Source organism: Poromitra crassiceps (genome assembly GCF_964638095.1).
Source record: "Poromitra crassiceps genome assembly, chromosome: 1".
Taxonomy (NCBI): Eukaryota; Metazoa; Chordata; class Actinopteri; order Beryciformes; family Melamphaidae; genus Poromitra; species Poromitra crassiceps.
The window spans coordinates 26510922-26533998 of NC_139623.1; the positions used below are offsets into that span (position 1 = coordinate 26510922).

A 23077-nucleotide genomic window follows, 5' to 3' on the forward strand; every position below is an offset into this window, starting at 1 on the left:
TGCGGCCCGGGGGCCAGATGCGGCCCACGACAGGGTGCAGAGTGGCCCCCCGACCATTTTCTAAAAATGTCACATTAGTTTTCATTGTGGATTAGAATCTAATTAACAATAAAAACTAACGTGAAATAAAGTTTGACTGAGCTCCAGCTAGATTGTCAAATACCACCGTCTGCTCGCTCCCCAGGCACTTAGTATTTATGTACTTGAACTAACTTAACCTAACTAACTATCCGGTGTGCACAACATTGTCAGACTAAACTCCGGCTGAGACCCCAAAAACCTACAATCCGCGACAGAAAAATGTATATTGTTTGTTTATTAACTGGCCCCTGGTCTCCTATCATTTCACGAAAGTGGCCCCCGGGCAAAGCAAGTTGAGTATCCCTGCTCTAGCACCTTCCTATCCCGAACTACGGCCATTTTTCCACTAAACTCACTAAATGTCCATGAGAGACAGAGTGAGTGACTGTCCTGACTTTTCCATCCCATGACCCCAGCGGGACCCCTGGTCCAGCACCGTGGTAAAAACAGATGCTGTATTGCTACGCAACCTTGCCCTACTCAGTTTCCAGATACATACAATACATGCATTGGCATTGTTACAAATTACAAAATGTGGACTGCGGTCAAGCAAACATATCCACAATGATTTTAATTTTTTTGCCAACACTTTATCAACTTAGTTTTAAATATGATTTAATTGCTTCCTTACCTCTTCTTTAGTGTCTCTGCTTCTCAGTCTGCGCCTCATCTTCTGCATGTCATCCATCTTCTGGAGAACAGCTTCAGCCGTGCTGAGGGACAGTCAGAGACCATTACCATTTCTGTTATTTTTCTGAATGAAGGCTGGTAATGGATATGATTTTATCCATGTTAATTACTTAATGATTCCCAGCTAGGGATGCAAATTTTAATCAATTTCCTTAATTGATTAATTGGTCATATCAACGATTACGGTAATCGATAAATCATATAGAAAACTGCTTTTGACATACAAAATACAAAATGTGGGTTTTTATACCTGTCTTCAGGCCTATACTCAAGTACATCTACGAGCCAAACGTCCTGTATTAGCGGTCATTGTCCTTGTAAACGTGCTGTATTTCAACAATTTTTACAATGAATACTGTCGTCTTTTTGGGTGCAATGCTCCTACACTAGACTTTTGCTGCCTGCTTCGCTTTCTTCTTCCTCTCTGTACACGCGATGAAAGTTAAAGTTAGCCCTTGTGGTGTTAAATCATTTCAGCAAAAAAATAGAAGATAGCACATAGCCTACATTGTTGATTAATCGGTTAATATAGGTTTGATCGATAAAATTCTTAATGGCGATTAATTGATTGTCGATTAATCATTGACATCCCTATTCCCAGCGAATGGTTTTTATTATTGTGCTATTCAAAATACACTTGATTCCAGCCCTGTACACACATTAAACTATACTCATCTGAATGCATCAGACAAAAAATGTTTCAATCTGGTCGGTTCTGGAAACATTAGAACCGGTTCCTCAATGGAAGTGTGTAAATTTAATAGCGCAGTATTTCTCAAGATTTTAAATACAATGTTTAGTCATATCAGTTTACAACTTAATGGAACCTGTTTTAGTGTGCAGTTTCATTTAAAAAGTTTAATTGTCTTTATTTGTTAAGATACTTCTCATTATGAGCTAATCATTTGGTCAAGGTGCGGTAGCTTTAACGGAGCAGCAGCAGTGGTGGTGGAGGGAACTGAAAGAAAGACACTGGAGTGATTGTTACTGGACTCACTTGGTGATGAGTCGGTCGTACAGGACTGACTGGTTGCGGGTATGCATTCTGTATCTGGTGGTTCGGGGGCTGCGCCGCACCGAGTGGTCCTCCTCATCTTCCTCATCTTCCTCCTCCTCTTCTACTTCTCTGCTCTGCAGACTGAAGCGGCTCCTCTTGGGGGTAGATGATTCCTCCACCTCGTCTGGCACATCTGAGACACCAAAAGAAACTGTTGTTTCCTACCTTGAATTACAATGGTAAAGTTGAGCACATTTGCTCATTTTAAAAACATTAACTGTTTTAACTGCTCCAATTTTAGTAGCATACAATATACCCTCCTAAACAAACTCATGCTCAAGTGTGTTGTGTGTGTGTGTGTGTGTGTGTGTGTGTGTGTGTGTGTGTGTGTGTGTGTGTGTGTGTGTGTGTGTTTGTTCTGTAATGTAATGTAAGAATATATACAGTATATACCAAGCATTGTACCTGCTTGATGTTTGCCGCTAGATGCGGTCCCCTCTCTCTGCAGCCTGGGAGATTTCCTTTAGAGAGAAAGGACAAAATAACTTCACCACCTCCTTTTAGGTTATGGTGTCACTTTTGTATATTTGTGTGCATATTAGGGATGTGCATAGTGTGCTGACATTTTGTGCAGGTAGTTCAAAAGTAGGCCTGCACAACATTGACAATAACCAAACAAATAAAAAAGGCAACTGCAAATAATGTGAATTGTGATTGATTCCTGCAACTTGGCTTGTTTGATTTGTAAGAATTTCTTCAACTTTAAACTTGTGTAATTTGAAGGCCAGAGAGAAGACCCAATGTTTAGTTTGTCATATGAAACAATTTCGAACAACTTGGAAATTGCAGTATTCAGAATAGCAGATTTGGTTGATTGTGCAGCAGCCTTAGATCATTCGTCATTGCAATGTTTTGTCTGTCTGTTATGAAGTTAACTGTAACAACAAAAGACCCAATACTACTCGTAATAGTAATGCATCGATTAATGGATTAGTCGATCGACAGAAAATTAATCGACAACTATTATGATAATTGATTAATCATTTTGAGTAATGTTTACAAAAAAAGTTGAATTTCTCTGATTCAAGCTTCTAATGTGAATATTTTCTGGTTTATTTACTCCTCTATGACAGTAAACTGATTTGGGGTGTGGACAAGACATTTGAAGACATCATCTTGGTCGACATTTTTCACCATTTTATGACATTTTATAGACCAAACAACTAATCAATCGAGAAAACAATCTACACATTTGCAGCCATAGTAATGGGTAGTAATAGTAACAATAAAATAGTTATTAAATTGAGTGGGCTATCATCACCTGGTGCAGCATCCTCCAGTCTTGTCCTCACCCAGAGGGGAGCTGATCTTTCCGTCCATCTCAGCAAAGGAGACCTCCAGCTTAACTCTCTGCCCTCTGGTCCTCAGACCGCTGCCCTCCTCCTTCAAATCAGCATGACCCTGGAACAGTCAGCACTTAATGAGTGAATAGTCTAAATATGGCAGAGAGGAGGCAAACATTGGCTTAAAATAGTTTCTACTGAGAACTCCATCTTTGATTCAAGATTCAATCAATGTATTGCCATGTCAACATACTTGACAGGAATTTGTCTTTGTTCACTCTCAGACAAAGACAGTGCAGCAGCACACAATATACAAACAAGAAACAAGAAACATGAAACACAAAAATTAGATTCAGGCACAGTACCCAGCAACATCGTATTCAGCAGAAAGTGCATACAGTTTAAAGTGTTATAGGTAATACATAATGATTCCGTGCAAATTCAGATGCCTTATCATATGGCTTGGAGGTAGGGGCTATCTCTGAAGCTAGATGTTTTCTCTTGTATCTCCTGCCTGATGGGAGGAGGTTAAAGAGGTAATGTGCCAAATGAGAGCGGTCTGCTATGATTTTATTAGCCTTCCTGATTATTCTTGTGGAATAAAGTGATTGATGTAAGTGAGGGAAGATCACAGCTGATGATTTTGGATGCTCTCTGCGCACTACTCTTTCCAGCCCTGTAGAAGTGGGTCATGGCTGCTTGACACACCCTGAATTTTTGGAGCTGCCGCAAGAAGTAGAGTCGCTGGAGGGATTTGCTGATCTTGAGACTGGTGTTGAGATCCCATGATAGGGATTCGTGGATGGTGGTCCCAAGGAACCCGGAAGGAGGTGAGCCTCTCTACCACTTCTCCATTGATGTAAAAGTTCAGCTCTTGTCATCAGTGATGTCACTTGAGCAATTGTGATGTCATCAGTGATGTCACTCGAGCAGTTGTGATGTCATCAGTGATGTCACTCGAGCAAATGTGATGTAGTATGAGCCAACGGCGGCGCACATTGCACGATGGCACCTAGGTGGGTGGCCGATGTCTGTCTGTCAGTCACGGTTTTGGTTCCTAGTTAAAATTGGCTAAGTGGGTGGGCCTCCAGAGTTAGCCTAGGTAAACCCAGCCCCCACGTGACCTGCTCTCTCAGTTCCCAGTCACTATACACTACACATAGTGACTGAGAACAGGTCTGAGAGCAGGTCACGTGGGGGATGGGTTTACCCAGGCTACTCCAGAGTATCCACCCTAGAGATTTCTAGTACAACTAGTCTCGCTGGCCAGCCTCCCCTCCCTACCTGGGGATGAGTCTGGTGGCGCAGGTCTCCATTGTGGAATTGCGATGGGCGGCGCTTAGCGGTAGTGCCCTTGGAAAATAGTTTCCAACAATCCAACTTGCCATTTTCAGCATGTAGCAACAAGCTAGCGTGTAGGTTTCTGCCGTTAGCTTGCTAGCTAGTTAGCGTTGTTGTTTTCACTGAGGGGGCAGGGCACTATTTACAGCGACACACAGGGAGGAGGGAGCGGAGGCTGCTCTGATTGACATGGTCGGAGCCAATGACGGAGCTTGTAATAAGCCGGGAGCGGACATCCGGCAGCGACTGGAACAGTCGCTCCAATGGGGAGCAGCTGTAGAGCAGGGGAGGGCTTATCCCAGTTGCCTGTTTCCGTGCAGCCAGACGACTGTCACAGTGGGGAGGGGAAGCTGGCCAGCGAGACTATGCTGCTGTTAATCAGTAGTTGCAGACATACATAAAACCATATGGTTTCATAGAGGCAATTTACACCTGGCACTAACATGCGTTTTCTGCCATAAGATTGTGCTTGACCACTTGAAAGTACAGGTGTAAACGCCCCCAAGACACATTGAAGATGGACTGCAATCTGATCTGAAGAAAACACCCCCGGAGGTGGTCAGGGACGCATTGTGTACACATTGAACACGAAGTGTAAATGTAATGTGTCCTCTCAATGTGGATACAGCAACTGTATGCGGATTGAGAGGACCCCCATTTGGGTGATCAAATTGCCAACAGACAGATTGCAATCTGATCAGCCAAAACGCATGTTATACGCCAGGTGTAAATTAAATCAGGCTAATGTGTTCAAGCACAATCTGATTGCAATCTGATGGCATAAAACGCATGTTAATACCAGGTGTAGATGGCCTTAGAGAACCTGAAGATCCAGATAGTCTGGATAAGAGTTTTAAAGCTGCTTATTTTATTGCACAGCTATTAACTCAGAGGGGGAAAAGTCAGAATTCATACTTTAAACTCTCAACTTTAAATGCAAATGCATTTTTCACATGTGGCCGTAATCCTCCTCCGTAGTGGCTGCAGTGGGATCTTGGACCACATTGGATGCCTTTCTAACTTAGGTGGTTTTGACCACAGATCATAAACAGGTTTTAATTCACTCAGTTTCTCCCCTAACAACTAACGTTATTTACAAGTGAGGAAAAAACGTTTCTGGTTAGATGGATGCCACCTCCTATAGCATAGTGTCCTTCACTGGAAAACCAAAGCACATACCTAGTACGACAATGATTGCATGTATAGGACACCTTTATTTGGTAACGTTAGCCTGGTTACTAACGTTACTCTTATTATATGGTAGCCATGGCTGTAACGTTGAGACAACACAGACCAAATACACGTCAAAGTTAATTGATCTGTAAACTAGTAAGAGTTTTTGCAAGATTGAATTAAGGATTGAACGTTAACGTTATAGCATACATCAACGGACATGTGCAGGGGGGACCACATGAGTTTCAGTGAGAAGGATTCTGGCCGCTCAGTCATAAAACTGTCTATTTACTACAGTGGCAATTTGACAATGTAGCTGTTAGCTTAGCAAGCTAGCAGAAATAGCGCAGCAAAGTTGCGCTCATCGATAATTTATCCGCCTACCGATAGATTACAGATCGTGATCTAGCTAGCTACTATACTCACATTGGCCGTGCTGTTTTCGGGGCTGCTGGAGCTGTCACCCAGGCCCCGGGAGGACCGCGTCTGACGGGGGGACTTTCTCTGCGGCGCGGGAAGCAGCGACAGAAACTCGGAGCTAGTATCCAACTCCAACGTCCTCCTCCGTGGAGTTGTCGCCGGTTCAGCTCCGGCACTGCCGCTGCTGCGTAGTTGTATCACCATCTTGACTCCAAACCGAGCTTACTAGCATAAACGACAAATGACGAGCCTCTATTTTGACTGAAAATGGCCTATCATTGACGATGCCGCCAACATAGCAAGATACTAGTAAATATCCGCCAGCGCCCAGCTGACATACACTGCTTCTTTCCAACCCCTTGATTTCTGGCGCCACAAACGTCATCAGAGGTTGTGACGTAGCTTGTAGTGAGCTGCCGCGTAGAAACATAGATCTGTAAATAAAAAATAATGTGGCCAAGCTCCAATAATAATAACTTTACTGCATCAAGTTGACTCATGTTAAATTCGTGTCTGTAGTTGACAAATTAATTGAGATTTGCACCCCTGCCCGGCCGCCCAACTAACATCACAAAGCGGAAGGATTAGAGATATAGGTATTGCCTAGCCTAGGAAAGATGTCCCGGCTGTTTTTTGAGCGCGCTCCCAAACTGCGCATCCCTGCGCGCAGTGCGCGCGCTAATTATGCACACAGGCCATGTCATACCACCATACAATGTACACATGGACAGTACATAATAATCAACATGTTTAACGAACACATGACGACAAAATCAATCTACCGCCTCCAAACAAAGGCCATGAGGAACGTCTTGCATTTTATTTTTCTAAAAAGAATTTCCGGAGACGACAAACACATCATGTCTTATTTATTTATTTTTAACATGTTGACAGATACCAGAGGAGAAAATACAAACTATAGAAATGTTAACATGGGGGGAAAAACGTGTCTGGTTCATTGTGTAAAACAGGCAAACAGTAAACAGTAAAATCTCAAATCTTTCCCCTGGATCCTCTCTCTACTGACTTCCCTTTGTTAAACCTAATTTCTCATGCAGTCAAGGGGGGGTTTGGGAAAACCGCCACACAATGTTGATGAGCAAATCACCCACAGACTGCAACTGTGAAACCAAGGCCCTGTTGATAGGATGCCTCGGACACTTGCTAGCCTGGTCATCATCAATGACCAAACGGGGCTACTTTGCTAGAATGGTTTTCACTACAAGGCCTTGGCAAAGAAACCATTGTGATTTTTGCACCGGAGGTGATCAGATTTAGTGATTATAAGTGATTTGTTTTCAAATAATTAACAGTGGTGTCGGTTTTGATTTTTAAACATTTTGGGCTTGTAATAGAATTGAGGAATAAGAAGATAAAAGGATTAAATTGAAGATTTGAGATTTCACCCAAAACAGAGACCACCCTCCAATTAATTTGCACAGCAGCCACCTGCATATCTCAACAGTACCAAGGTACATGTTTGACACCAAAGCCAATTAAGTCACATGACACACCAGTCTGCTATCTCAGAGCCATTGATGGAGTTTAGCCAGTGCAGTTCTCAGTGGCAGTCACATTGGACACACAATGCACAAACGCCACTGATTTAAGTAAATGGGCTCAGGCCTGGACATAATTTCTGAATGTGAAGCAGAACTTCTGATTCTGCCAGCTGACATTTATCAGAATCAGAATCAGAAAGACTTTAATATTTTATATTTTATAATCTTAGATATAGCGATGTTACGGGGGGCATAATTCTTAGCTCTAGGGAAGGAGTCGGAAACATAGCGGCCTTTTGACAATGTAGTCAAACTCTAGATTTATGGCTCGGTGGTATCTGAAGGATGTGTCACACAACTATTGGTTACTGCGCTGCTATGTCTGACTTGGAACGTGGCCAGAGACCCCCGTCAGTAGGCAGGGTGTGTTCAAGCAATGGCTGCCAGGTAGTCTTTGACCTCAGCCGGGGTGAGTCTTTTGAAGCCAGCCTCATTACAGATCCCCACTTCAATGTTCTCCTCTGTCATCTGACCCTCAAAACTCTCCTGAAACACAAAGGGAAATAGGAGCATAAATGACAGATAATAAAGGAAAGAAACAATGAGAAACAAAGAATAGAGCCAACTACACACAAATACACCTGCTGTTACTCTTGTAGCCTCAGTTTTGGAGTTTTATTTGAATTCAAAGTTTGTCACCTTTTTATGGGCTGAGTAAGATTGTAACAGAACCCTAACCAAGTACGGCCACGTTTAACCAAACCCGGGCAGCTTAGTATGGCGACGCGAGTAACTTCTTCCTACTTTGCGGGCTATTCAAGAGGTTGATTGTCAGCTGCCGCAAGTCACGTTTATTTGCAGATATCTGACAGTGTATGTGTAAAGTTTCATATTAATATGTGCATGATAAAAGGTCTAAATACCTTATGAGAAAGTGCCTTTGATAAGAGAAAGTAGCAATGAGCCGCTTGGGTGACGGTACCACAGAAGAAGAATAAAATGCCAAAGAAGAAAAGCCCTGCAAAACTAGCGTTAGCAGCATACGCGTTCAGAGAGGAGTGGCCGGATTTGGTTAATTTAGCTCACAGCCTTTTCACCAGCAATAACGCCATTTTCCCGACTCTGGTAAAAAAAAAATGCACATTTTGAAATCTGATCCGGAATTCGCTCCGAACTTTAAAGAACTGCCTCTCTTTGTAAACAAACGGGGCAAAAATCTTAAGAGACCTGCTGGTGAATGTGAACTTCACAGGCCACAAACCCACACAACCTCAACAGCCCGCTGCCTAATGGCAACTAGCACTGTGGCAGCTGTGTGCAGTGCAACGATACCTACAAAACAGACAGCTTTTGCCACCCGCACTAACAAAAAGTTTTAAATTAAAAGTGTCATTACTTTACATTACGTCATTTGGCAGACGCTTTTATCCAAAGCGACTTACAATAACACATTTTTGTCAGCAATAGAGCAATCAACTATGGAGCACAGTCTATGACAACTACAAATTCTGAAGGAACAGTGGTACAAGTTTAGTTTAGGTTAGTAGTAGTTTTTTGTTGTTTTTTTTAGAGAGAAAGAAGTTAGATCAAGAAGGGCCCAGATGGAGCCTGAAAAGGTGTCTTTAGTCTTTTCCGAAAGATCGGCAGTGATTCAGCTGTCCTGACCGAAGGTGGAAGCTCGTTCCACCACTGAGAGATCGGGATGAGCGACTTTTGAGCCCCTGTAGCGAAGGAGGGGCGAGGCGACCTGCACTGGTGGAGGAGCGAAGGGAGCGCTGAGAGGTTTGGAACCTGACCATAGATTGCAGGTACAGGGGAGCTGACTGGTGTACTGCCCTGTAGGCCAATACCAGTGTCTTGAATTTGATGCGAGCCGAGATGGGAAGCCAGTGGAGGTCCTGGAAGAGGGGAGTGACATGAGAGAATTTGGGTTGGTTGAATACCAGACGGGCTGCAGCGTTCTGAATGAGCTGAAGCGGTCGGGTGTTGGTGGCAGGTAGGCCGGCCAGGAGCACGTTGCAGTAGTCCAGGCGAGAGATGATAAGTGACTGGACCAGGAGTTGAGTCGCTTCTCTTGTGAGAAAGGGACGGATTTTGCGGAGGTTGTAGAGGGAGAACCTACAGGAGCGTGCTGTCGCAGCTATGTTGGCTGAGCAAGACAGCTGGTTGTCAAGGATCACCCCAAGGTTCTTAGCTGTTTGGGAGGGAAGTACAGTGGTGTTGTCAATGGAGATGGAGAGATCTGCGAGAGGGCAGTCTTCCTGGGAGGAAGAGTAGCTCTGTCTTACCAAGGTTGAGCTTCAAGATTCAAGATTCAAGATTTATTAAGTGTCCCAAAAGGGCAAATTGGATTGCAGAAAGCGTAGTACGAAGTACATACATAAAAACAAATAAGACAAAAAAAAAAACATTGTAAAAACAGTCTAGAGCAGCAGTTTAAAGTGCAACACAATAGTTAAAGTGCAAATGACAACAGTAGCAACGATCTAAAGTGCACAGTAGAGATATAAAGTGCATAGTAGCAAAGTGCAGTTCGCTCACAGCAGCACAGGTGGTGGGCAGACATCCAGTCTGCCTCCACTGTACCTGTCCCTCCACTTTTGTTGTGTACCTGCTACGCTGTCCCTGTGGTCTGGTTTATGTGGGAAAAACCACCAGAAAACGTAAGCAACGTATATCAGAACACAAAAGTGCTATACGCAGGAATGACCGTGACTACCCAGTTGCCATCAGTGTTGGGCAAGTTACTTTCAAAATGTAATATACTACATATTACTAGTTACTTTCAGTTGAAAGTAATAAGTTACTTTACAATATTACTTTCTGTGTAGAGTAACTCGTTACTTATTACACTACTTTTGCATTACTTTTACCAAAACAACAGCAGCAACATAATGACATCGCTGCCCCGGAACCATCCTGAAAAATTATTTCAACCGCCTTGAAGTCAGTGTAAACAATCCAAAATTCTAAATGTTATTCTTTTCCTTTGTTATTGTCATCTGTAGTGGTTATTTAGATGAAACCACACAGTTTGATTAGGAAATGATTGTATCTTTTTTAAATATGTGCTTTGATTTAATAAAATGTAACTCAATTTGTAACTTGAGTTACTTGAGAAAGTAACTGGTATAATATTACCGAAATCCTATAAGTAATAAGTTATATTACTGAGTTACTGCTAAAAGTAATATATTACATGTAATATGTTACTTTTGTAATGAGTTACCCCCAACACTGGTTGCCATACACTTAAATGATGCTAAACATGACATTTCAACTCTACGGTTTTGTGGCATTGAACATGTCAGCTTGCCGTCTAGAGGGGGCAATCATGACTTACTGCTCAAAAGGCGTGAAGCCTATTGCAGAGGTTCTCAAATGTTTTTCAGCCCTTACAAGATAGAAAATATACCAGGGACCCCCTCATTCTGATTTGTGATTTTGGGCTATATAAAAAAAAAATTTTTTGACTTGATCTGAACGCTTGGTCTCCAAGTGCCTCCTCAATTTGGCAGGCTTCATTGCCTCATTGGCAAGAGACTGCAGGCATATAAGGCATTTTGGTTCCCCTTCCACTTCAATAAATCCATATTGGAGATACTCATCGTACTTCTGTATTTTTGCTTTTTGTTTTTCAACCACTTCATTTGTAGCAACAAACGGTCGTTTTAAAAATGTCGTCATCATAACATGCTACTACTAGCTACAGTAGCAGCCATGGGTGCTCTGTGATTGACATCGTAAGCCACACGTTGGCAAAATACGGCCCGGCCCCTGTGTGGCCCGCGATGGAATTGCAAATAACAAACAAAACTTTTTTTTTACAGTGCACCTGAACGTAACATGCAAGATACCCGCTGAATAAGTGTCCAAATGTTCATGTCATTCTGGCCAATACTCCACTTCTGTTATAACATTTCAGTCTGGAATATGGAATAGGCTATCTTTCAATAATCTTTTTTTTTTTTTTTTTTTTTTTTTTTACCTTTATTTATACAGGGAGAGTCCCTTGAGAGCAAGCTCTCATTTACAAGGGAGCCCTGGTGTACAAAGAACATATACAGCAGTTACAAAATTACAGGTTAACACAACAGACAATAACAAGCATCAAGAGCATAATTAAATAATTTCAAAGAAAACATGAACACACCCTACGAGTTATGCTTTCTAAAAGTGCTTTAAAAGAAGCAAGCGGGATCAAGTGATCTATTTTTAAGTTTTCCTGGAGCACATTCCATCTGTTGGGGGCGAACCAAGAAAAAGCGGTCTTTCCTTGTTCGGTTCGCACCCGTGGGACAGACAGTCTGATCGTGTTTGATAACCTCCACTGTTACAAGAAAGGAGTGAGGATAAGTAAGGTGGAAGTTTCCCAATTAGTGCTTTATAAATAAATATCAGACAGTGCTGATCTCTACGCTCCGACAGGGAGGACCAACCCACATTTTCGTACAGAATACAATGATGTGTACTGAAAGCATCACCTGTAACAAAACGCAGAGCGCTATGATATACAGCATCAAGAGGCTTTAAGACGGATGGAGAGGCATACATGTAAATCACATCACCATAATCAAAAACTGACATTATCAAAGATTGGACAACAGTTTTTCTGGCCAATAGTGAAAAACAAGACTTGTTTCTATACAAAAAGCCGATTTTTCTCCTCAAATTCTTTGTGAGATGTTCTACATGTACATGAAAAGAAAGTTTGGTGTCCAACCAAATACCAAGATACTTATAAGAATGAACTGATTGAATTTGGTCGCCTTGAAGCGTACGGATACACAAATTATCATTTCTGTTTAAAGATCTTGAGAACAACATCCACTTTGTCTTAGTGGAGTTCAAAACTAATTTAAGATCGAACAGGGACCGTTGCAACGAATCAAAAGCGGCCTGCAAAGATAAGACGGCCTGTGCCGGGGTGGGTCCAAAACAATATAAGATTGTGTCGTCCGCGTAGTAATGGACATTGCAGAGATCAGAAGGAAGAAAAATATTATTTATATAAAGAGTGAACAGGATCGGCCCGGAAATGGAACCTTGGGGCACGCCCTTCCCGACGTCCAATGAAATGGATTTGATATTTTCCGCCGTTACAGACTGTTTCCTTCCAGTCAGATAGTTAGTAAACCATTTGACTGAGGGGTCATCTAATCCGATGGCGGACAACTGATCAATCAGGATGTTGTGATCTACTGTATCGAAGGCCTTGGAGAGGTCTACAAAGAGAGCCGCACAGTGCTGGCGGCTATCCAGGCCATTCAGAATGTTATTCAAAACAAGGGATGTGGCAGTGACCGTGCTATGGCCGGGTCTAAAACCAGATTGATGAGGCTGAAGAATGTTGTAAGTATCTAGAAATGCACGGAGCTGTACGTTCGCCAAGGTTTCAAGCACCTTGGCAAGGCAGCACAATTTTAGCCTTTTATGACTAAAAGGCTAAAAGTAATCTCGTGTGTAAGAAATGACTCTGCTACAGTTATTTCTTGGTATTTCTTGGTCAGTATGTTCTACAGTCATTTCTTGCGGCCCTGGGGCAAAATGCGGCCCCGGACAAAAAAAAAAAACGATCCCCAAAAAGTCTATAAAAGGCAGAATTATGTTAATAAATCTCATCTGCTAGAGCCATTGGATTTGTATCACTATTATATCAGGAGATTAACAAGAAATTACCAATCACAACGGGAGAGAGGGTTAAAAATAGGGAGACTCCTGCGAAAATCAGGAGTGGCAGGTATAATCTCCAATGTGTGGCCCTTCGCTTATTTGATGTAAGTCAGTATGGCCCTCAGGAAAAAAATGTTGCCCACCCCTGACGTAAGCGGTCTTATTAAAGACGCCGCAGCTCATGAAGGACCCGGTGCACCGCTATCATTGTTTCCACGGTAACGTGCTTGACTTCTAAATTTATAGGTTTGTTGTAGAATGTAATCCATCAACGATTTTCGATTTGAACCATAACATATTTTCGCTAAACTATGAAGCTTTTGTTTAAAAAAAGTTTTTTATTTTTATTTTCCTGAAAGCTTTTTGCGGACCCCCTGGCAAAGTGCCACGGACCCCCCGGATGTCCCCGGACCCGCATTTGAGAACCACTGGCCTATTGGATTTACACATTACAAACCTTGTCACCAAAGGGCCTTAAAGGAACAGCTCACCCTGAAATCCAAAATACATATTCCCTCTCACCTGCAGTGCTATTTATCCACTATATCGTTTTGTGTTAGTTGCCTGAGTTTTGGAGATATCGGCTGCAGAGATGTCTGCCTTCTCTTGAATACAATGGAACTAAATGGCACTCGGTTTGTGGTGGTCAAAGTGCCAAAGAAATACATTTGATAAACTCAACAGCAATGTCTCTTTTCAGAAATCATGACCACGTTACTCAAGATAATCCACAGACCTTGTTATGAGCAGTTTCATGGAGGAACTATTTTCTTTTTGACCGAACTACACCCACTAGCTGTTAGCTAGTTCCTACACGAGACTGCAAAAGAAAATAGTTCCTACATGAAACTGCAAAGAGACAATGCTGTTGAGTTTTTCAAATGGATTTTTGGGTGCTTCGAGCACTACACGTCGAGTGCCATCCACATGAAATGAAATAAGCAACATACCTTCAACGTCAGGATGGCTGTATGGATGGCATCCTCCAATTCCAGGTCATTGTTATACCTGGAGAGAGTGGATTAAATGCTCAACTAAATTCTTGTGTTTCTTTCAGTGGATATAATGCCTTTAACACTGAGGAAAGCCAAAGGCTGAAAGACGTCTGTTCCTTGTACTGCAGATTAAAAAACTTTTTGAAACTTTACCACATCAAATACCTCTCTAATGTGCACTCGTGATATTAAGTGTTTCTTAAAGAATGTACCAGGAACCAAACTGGGTCATGGGCTTCAGAAAAAAAGTGGTAAAACCATTACAAAATGGTAAAAAAAAAAAAAAAAAAGCTTTTATTCGATTTGGCTATTAAGAAAAATGCAAAAACCCAACCCTTTTCAGCTTGTTGCTGGTTGTTGCCTATTTCTTAATGTGACAGAAGTGTAGCATGTGATGAGCCGGGGTGGCAAAAAAATCACTCAATTCCATTTTTTTAGACCCGGACCTTATTTCCAGCTTAACACATTCACTGCCAGCCGTTTTTTTTTTTTACTGTAGGTAGCTTCTGCCAGAGGGTTTTTTTGAGGATTCTGGCTCATCTTTCAAGACCCGAGGATTCTTTTCTGCTAAGATTTTGTGAACACAAAATATCTCAAAAGAACTAATAGAATGTGTGCTTTCTCTGTCTAAAAGAGTTAGTTTGTAGAGTTAGTAGTTATGTAGGCATTAGCACTTGAATACAGCATGGTTTCAGCGTCTGAAAATTTAAGCTGAGATAAACTGCTTTTTGTGAAATTCGATAGAACAGTCACTTTAACCATTCATTTTTGGCATCAGTAAGACGTCAGACATCTAAACAATAGTTTTGAACAGTAATTTCCTCCATAACAGCAGGAAACCCCCCTCTCCTTCAAACTCCTCCCTCCGTGTGTGTTCTTCTTGGCTGCAGCGGGCGTGTCACAAGCTAATTTCTGCTGCTGCTGCTGCTGCTGCTGCTCCTGTCTGCTGGCGGCCGCTGGGCGAGTCTGGATGGGGCTCGCTCGTTTCTTGGGGTTTCGGTTGAGAGCTTTGATGAAGCTTTTGCGATTCTGGTCTTATTTATGCTGCGTGTTTCAAAGTGTGTTGCACCCATAATCTATTATGCAAATTTGCAATCCCCCACCGCCAGCAATCAGCGCGAAAGCGAAAGCGTTTTCGCCAATCCATTTTACAGTATGAGAATGGTTTCATCGCGCGTTCCCCTGCAGTTTTGGCTCGGCTTTTTCTAGTCTGGAGAGCACTGTCGCCACTTAGTGGGTCGGTGGAATGGGTTGTACACGTTCGGTGGCTCCAATATTTTCATAGGAGATGTAAAAGGGTTAGATCAACGTCCCACCGTCAAAAAAAAAAAAAAAAAATTTAAGACGAGATATCTCGTCAACGGCAGTCAACCGTTGGATTTCTTAAGACGAGATATCTCGTCAACGGCAGTGAACGTGTTAAAATATGATGTTTTACTCACCCAGAGAACTTTGGTTTAATTCTGATCACCATAGAAGATATTCAGGTCAGAGTAGAGTCCTAACTGGCCAAAACGGGGCATACTACATACTACAAATAATGTATTTTCTGCAATGTAGCGGTTCATATCCTCATAATCTCTCGTCAATAAATTACCATGAAACATCATATTTTAAGCTGGAAATAAGGAAGGAATTCTCCTTAAAAAAAAACGTGTAAGATTCTTTCTGTGATTGTGCTGGAGTCAGGATCCACACCCTGGGTCAAGTCAAATTCTTTCTGTGATTGTGCTGGAGTCAGGATCCACACTCCGGGTCATGTCAGATTCTTTCTGTGATTGTGCTGGAGTCAGGATCCACACTCCGGGTGATGTTAGATCAGGGGTGGCCAAACCTTTTTGGTTGTGGGCCGCATACAGAAAAATATAAGGAGTCGCGGGCCAAACAATACTAAGCGCGGCAGTTTTCGCGGCAAAAAAATTGGACCAGAAAACCCTTGTGCCATCAAAAATTGAATTTCTACCTAAATAAATATATGACACATAGTTTATTGATGCGCTCAACTATTACAATGGGTATTTCTGTATGTTATAAAATTTTCTTTTCCTGTGCCAACAGGTTAACACATTCAGTGCCACAGCGCTTCAGTAAAATTGTCTGGAGCCTGTGCCAGATTCACTTCCATTCAGTTGAAAACAGCTATAGAATTTTTTCTATTATGGCTATATTAACAGGGCTGGACTTTAATGAAACATTGAACACTCCTGCTTCTTCCAAAGAAGAAATTTTGTTTCTAGACAGTTCCATTATGAAATTACAGCCTCTCAAAAAAGTGCACTTTCAAGGGTTTTCTGTCGTTTTTTTTTTCTTTCCAAGATATAGCCCCTTTTATGAATACCTTTTGCACTCTAATTTCGAGCACATTCACTGACTCTGGCTGGTGTTTTCTGATGTGGTGGCGTGTGTGTGGTTTCTGTGCAGCCACACACCCCTCTCCCCCCCCCCCCCCCCCCCCCCCCTCTCCACCTCTGAGCTGCGGGCTCCTCCCACACGCACAGAGTTTGCTTTCTCGACTCCGTTTTTGCCCCACAGATCCCAGCTTTGCTGCGCGCATCATTTCCTTGATGGGCATCAAGGAAATGATGCGCGCTGGCAAACGCGACTGAACGAAAAGGCTTGGCCCGTTCGGCTTCGGATGCTGGCTTTCTAGGAAATCGTGTGGAGATAGATAGAAGCATAAGAGCTCAGTTGTGAGCGCGGATGCAGCCGAGCCCACTCTCGCTGTAGACGGAGCAATATATACGGCTCTGGCAGAAAGCATGCATCGGTTTCCACGGCTTTCTCCGCTGTCTCCTGTACAAAGTAAAGGATCTGAGGTGGGTGGAGCAGCTCCTGTGACGATGTTTAAGGTGGCGCCGTGTGATCCCTTGAAGGGATTCATGCTCACTGGCTGGGTACGACCTTAAACAGCAGAATTATGGAATAATATGAATTATGATTTTAGGACGTCCACAGACGTCCTTGGCACTGAACGTTACTTTTTTTTAGGACGTGCACAGACGTCCTTGGCACTGAATGTGTTAAGACAGAGATAATTTAATATAACATTAGTATTAAACATTAATTCATTTTTATTTATTTTTTTAATAAATAGACCATGTCAGGGTGCCCAAGTATAACCCATTTTCAATGGTTTTAAATTGAAAAAACGAAATGGGGGAATCCGTTTTGTTTTTGTTTTTCAGTTTATTTTTCTTAATGTTTTTGTTTTTCCGTTTTTTCCCCCGTTTTCGTTTTCAACTTTGAAACTTTAGCAACATTTCTTTTTTTTTTACATTTTCTTTTTTTCTAAATTCATGGCGGGCCACTTAAAAACGGGCAGCGGGCCGCAGATGGCCCGCGGGCCGTAGTTTGGCAAATTCTTTCGGTGATTGTGCTGGAGTCAGGATCCACACTCTGGGTCATGTCAAATTCTTTCTGTAATTGTGCTGGAGAAATTCCATGACCTTAAGTTTGATGGTTATATGGCCCTTGCTGTAGAAAAGTGGCCACTGAATGCCAAAATACATTCTCATAGATTCCTGAACCAGACTGTCCACGTGGATTAGAGTGTATTTCATTGATCCCAGAGGTCAAATATAATTTACACACAAACAGCCCATTAACAGACACACAAAAATCCACATCAAAACATATACTGCAGTGTTGTAGTACTCGAGTCCTGGACTAATTTCCAGGACTTGTTGTGACTCAAGTCGGACTTGAACATTGATGACAGACTTGGACTCGAACATTCATGCATTCAGACTCGGACGGTGGAGACAAGGACTCGGACTTGTTAATTTTGTTTATCTTCTGTTTTTTCTTTCTCCAACAGGCCCTAATAATTTGGAATTGATATTGATAGCTATATTAATACTGTGACATTATTCAATTTCGTGTGTTCCACCTACACGTGGATTCACATTCATGTTCAGTAACTCCAGACACAGGTAAAGGGGACTCAACTCGGACTCTTCTTCGGTGACTTGGATTTGGACACTGGAGACTCTAGATTCAACCTCAAGATACAGTGAATTGACTACAACACTGACATGCTGTATATATCATAACATAATTCTACCGTGGCATACTTTAAAGCAACTACGAGCAACATTTACGCTCGTTATGAAACAGTCAAAATTTAATAGTGATGCCTCACATCTTACCTATAGAGAGGCAAAGTGGAACGTCACTTCCTGCTTCAGCACTGTACCAGAGATTTTCATCCGCCATTTATTTTCCCATAGACATTTCGTAAAATGCGTATAAAATTGTTGTACTTCGTCGGTTCAGCTAACGCTATAATCTAGAGCCATATGAAATCAGTTTTATTTTTTCCAAATTCCATTTGATTTTTTCCCAAATTCCGTTTTTTCCATTTTAATTGTTCTGAATTCTGTGTTTTGCTTTTTACGCTCATTTTACCATCAGAAATAGTGTCTAATATGTGGGGATGAATAAATGTCCACAATTTAATAAGATATAACAATCAATTTACACAACAGTGCACTATTTTTAACAAGTGATTCAAGTCAGAAATACAGTAGATGACTGTACAAAACATTCTATATAATTTTTATGTTTGTAAAGTGCTTTTAAGCTTCTCATTGTGTGCTTCAAGTAAAGAAAAAACAACTGTAAACAAAACATTCACTTCAAACATAAGATGCTTCAAATACTATTTTATTTTGAAAGTTATAACAGGAAGTGGTGGTGTTTATCTTTGCTAACTTGAACGAGTCAACGTGAGTCTAGAGAAAGAAGAAATTGTGTAAAAACGGCAAGTGTCAACTGAATAAGAATACACAGCCACAATTGAAACTTTTCCAGCTTGTCCATCATGTGCAAAAGTGGATATTTTTCGTCTTTCATTCCCTGTTGCCATCACTACAGTCGGAAGGCTTGACTAGGAAGGCAAGTAACATCAAGGTCTAACGATGCAGAATCATTCACAGTTGAGATCTAACGCTAACGTTATAGGCTACTTCACCGCTATTGCTGGAATGCTTGGAATGCGATTGTTAATGCGCTCGTAGTTACGTTACTGCAGAGTGACAGAGTCCACTGTATAGCTGCGTGTGAGGGAGAGAGTGTGTGAGACGTCACCTTATTAACATTATATATTGAATTTCAGCCCAATTATGGCAAATTCTGCAGTATTTCACATTTAACAGTAGATTCCACTTTTATTGGTCAATTCCGTGATTCCGTCCGCGATTCTGTTAATGCGGATTTCATATGGCTCTACTACAATCGGGAGAGACCATAGAACATTTCACTCGGACCAAAACAAAAAAAAAACATCGAAAAAATATTTTCTTTAAACCCGCATTTTTTACGTTTGGGTCCCAGTGAAATGTTATGCGATCTCTCCTATTTCTAAATATATCTGTACCGTTTGGTTTGAACCAGTAAAACTATTTTTATACGCATTTTACGAAATGTGTATGGGAAAATAAATGGCGGATCAAAATCTCTGGTACAGTGCTGAAGCAGGAAGTAGGCGGTCACATTGCCTCTATAAGAGCAGATGAGACTAACACAGAGTGAATCGACGAGTGCTCTCGTTGTTTATAGTCTCTCTCCGGGACGGAAAGACGCGGAAGTGAAACTAAACGGTTTATGGCAGCATAACCACAAAATTACTTGCAAACAAACTGTTAGAATATAACGAGAGATGTTCGCGAGAGTAGAAATCCCCTGGAAGTAGCGAGGAAAGCCGTTCTTCTTGTTTAGGGTCTGTTGCTAGGCAGAGCGAAGTTTCATTTCACTTCCGCGTCTTTCCGTCCCGGAGAGACTCTATAAACAACAAGAGAGCACGCGCCGATTCACTCGGCTTTGGTCTCATCTGCTGTTATAGGTAAGATGTGAGGCATCGCTATTAAATCTAGACTGTTTCATAACAAGCGGAAATGTTTCTCGTAGTTGCTTTAAAGTCAGAAAATGTCTTCCACTGTAAACTCCTACCTTTTTTCAAGGAATGTTTTTCCATTTACGTAGTTCTTTCCCATGGCTGTGGCTTTCCATGCAAAATATGCACCCTGTCAGGCAGGAAAAACAAAACAAATCTTAACCCAACAGTAAGCTTTGTTGCCGATATACAACAGGGCATTATGAAGAACATGATCTGTAACCATCAGTGCTGACAGAGACTGACTGGAAGAAGCATATTCCAAACCAGTTGGAGAATATGAGTAAAGCTGTCTTTACAGAGGAGTATGTCTGTATAAGGTAAGGGGGTAAATTATTGAACGACCTGGTGTATTAGCAATACCTAAGTATGAATAGCAGCAATACCCAAGTATGATTAGCAGTATATTATTCCAGCATGATGGCATTGGTCTGCTGTTAAATGTTGGTAATCATCAAATCTGTGCTGGAGTAAACAAAGGGGTTGTTTTGATATGAGACTGAATAATGGATCTTACAGATGGGTCTGACTGGAACAAGTAGGGCTGGTCTTCATCCCATCCAGCAATCAGCAACGACACCCCAAACGGACGGACTCCCCTGGAGGAGAAAAGAACAGAAAATGGATCAAATGGCTTGGCATAACTTACTTTGACCAATGGCTTCTTTAACTATGGGCCACAGGATGTTCTCTGGTTGGTTATGCTAAATTAGCAACATTAGAGTGTGATGCAGGCCCGAAGCAATTTATTCATTATGTTTAGTACAGGGAGTTCCCCAAACTTTTGAGTAGCCAGTCAGATTGAAAAAGTAGCCGGCTCATGTTCGCAGTGCTTGTTCCAGTGGTCCTTTTCCCCAATTAATAAACAAACCTCAAATATGTATCCATGAGCATGACAATTTAAATAATACAAATAAACATTCTTATAAAGGCCCAATGTTCAATTTAATTATAAATAAAACAATGTGCACTTTGGAAAACACAAACAGGCAATGTACATTTGTTAGAACAAAGAAAATACTAATAATGTGTTTGTTTGCCACAGGATTTGGAGAGATTGTGGTGGGTGGAACTTGGATCCTTTAAGGCAGAGGTTCTCAAATGTTTTTCAGCCAAGGACCCCTTACAAGATAGAAAATATACTGGGCGGGCCCTCATTCTGATTTTGGGCTAAGCTTAATTGTTTCCACGGTAACATGCTTGACATTTGAATTGATAGGTTTTTAGATTAGAATGTAATCCATGAATCATTTTAGATTTAAAGCATTAAATATTTTTGTTGAACTATGAAGCTTTTGCACACACAAAAGTTGTTTTTATTTTCCTGAAAACTTTTCGCGGACCCCCTGGCAAAGTGCCACGGACCCCCATTTGAGAACCACTGCTTTAGGGGGGTCCAGGGGGCCATGCCCCACGGAAGAAAATGTTGTACATTTCAAACTCAAATGCATGTATCTGGTTCACTTTGAGAGCAAATTTAAGAGGCTAGATGTATGAAGAAAACATCACATTACACAGCCTATTTACTGTGCTGTGGCTTTAACAATGAGGGCTTGACATTAACTTTTTTGATCACCAGCCAATATGGCTGCTAGATTTTAAAGTTACCAGCCAATTAGAATTTCCACGAGCGAAAATGTTTTTCTTTAAATAAACCAGAATATGAGTGCCACTGGGTTAATTTAACACATTCACTGCCAGCCGTTTTTTTTTTACTGTAGGTAGCTTCTGCCAGAGGGTTTTTTTGAGGATTCTGGCTCATTTTACAAGAGCCGAGGATTCTTTTCTGCTTGGACTTTGTGAACACAAAGTTCACAAAAGTACTAATAGAATGTGTGCTTTCTCTGTCTAAAAGAGTTAGTTTGTAGAGTTAGTAGTTATGTAGATATTAGCCGTTGAGTACAGCATGGTTTCAGAGATTTTCAGAGAGTTTTGAGATAAATGGATTTTTAGAACCACCTCACGTGCCTGTGATTATGGGTGCCCTTGGGCAAGTGTGTATACTGTATTGTGTTTGTGTGTGTGTGTGTGTGTGTGTGTGTGTGTGTGTCTCCTTCAAACTCCTCCCTCCGTAGGTGTGTCTCTGGTGGCTTTGCAGTGTTTTGTCACAGGCGAGTTTCTGTTGCCTCACAGATCCCAAAAAAAGAGAGGGGAATCGCAGGAGCGGGGAAGAGGAGAGGAGGCGAGGGGGGGGGTTAGACACGGGAGAGAAATTCCTTCGCGATCCCCTTCTTCCAATCTTGAGGCGTACTCCGCTCTGCTGCTGCTGCTGCTGCCCACCGCCAGCTCCCAGCCGAAATCGAAAGCATTTTCGCCAAGCCATTTCCTTGAGAATGGCTTCCTCCCCGCGGCTGTTTTTTCTTTGCTTTCTCTCGTCTGGAGACACTGTCGCCACTTAGTGGGTCGGTAAAATAGATTAGACACATTCAATACCTCCAATATTGGTATAGGAGACGTAAAAGGGTTAGATCAACGTCCCACCGTCAAAAAAAACAAAAACGATTTTTTTGACGTGTTAACACGTCATTGGCAGTCAACCGTTGGATTTTTTTGACGTGTTAACACGTCATTGGCAGTGAACGTGTTAAGCATAAGTATCAGTAAAAACAAGTTATAGCATAATGAATCTATAAATTACAGTATTTCACTGATAAATTGTGTGATTTCAAATTGTGTGAAAATAAATAGATTTTTATTTATCAATTTTTGACATGTAAATTTGTAGCAGGGGAGCACTTCAAGTGTGTCACTGGTTACTCTGTGTTTATCCGAGCCTGACTTGTATGTCACTTTATTTTGTATAAATAATTAAAAGGGGGTGGCCCCTTTTTCACTTATGCACCTGGCCCCCAAACTGTCTGTGCACATCTCTGCATCGATTCACTCACGTCTTTTCTCTTCTCCCTCTCTCTCTCAATTTGAATAGTCGCAGGCACAGCTCTATCTGTAAGTTCTTCACAATAAAAATC

General features: G+C 41.7%; 2 protein-coding genes across 3 annotated transcripts in view; both read right to left on the reverse strand.

Moving 5' to 3' along the window:
* atad2 (ATPase family AAA domain containing 2) overlaps positions 1 to 6354 on the reverse strand; it is a 39026-nt gene extending 32672 nt beyond the window's left edge. For both annotated transcript variants that reach the window (XM_083643266.1, XM_083643265.1), the window contains exons 1-5: positions 6052 to 6354; positions 3090 to 3229; positions 2234 to 2289; positions 1769 to 1961; positions 713 to 794 (exon numbers count right to left, since the gene is read on the reverse strand). In XM_083643266.1, coding sequence (XP_083499392.1) covers positions 713 to 794; positions 1769 to 1961; positions 2234 to 2289; positions 3090 to 3229; positions 6052 to 6249 — 669 coding nt within the window. In that variant the 5' untranslated portion in view covers positions 6250 to 6354. The remainder of the gene's footprint in view (positions 1 to 712; positions 795 to 1768; positions 1962 to 2233; positions 2290 to 3089; positions 3230 to 6051) is intronic.
* A 549-nt stretch (positions 6355 to 6903) lies between these two features.
* psma2a (proteasome 20S subunit alpha 2a) overlaps positions 6904 to 23077 on the reverse strand; it is a 30596-nt gene continuing 14422 nt past the window's right edge. Inside the window, exons 5-8 of the mRNA XM_083634793.1 lie at positions 20626 to 20707; positions 20165 to 20238; positions 14171 to 14228; positions 6904 to 8093 (exon numbers count right to left, since the gene is read on the reverse strand). Of these exons, the coding sequence (XP_083490919.1) occupies positions 7977 to 8093; positions 14171 to 14228; positions 20165 to 20238; positions 20626 to 20707 (331 nt within the window). The 3' untranslated portion in view covers positions 6904 to 7976. The remainder of the gene's footprint in view (positions 8094 to 14170; positions 14229 to 20164; positions 20239 to 20625; positions 20708 to 23077) is intronic.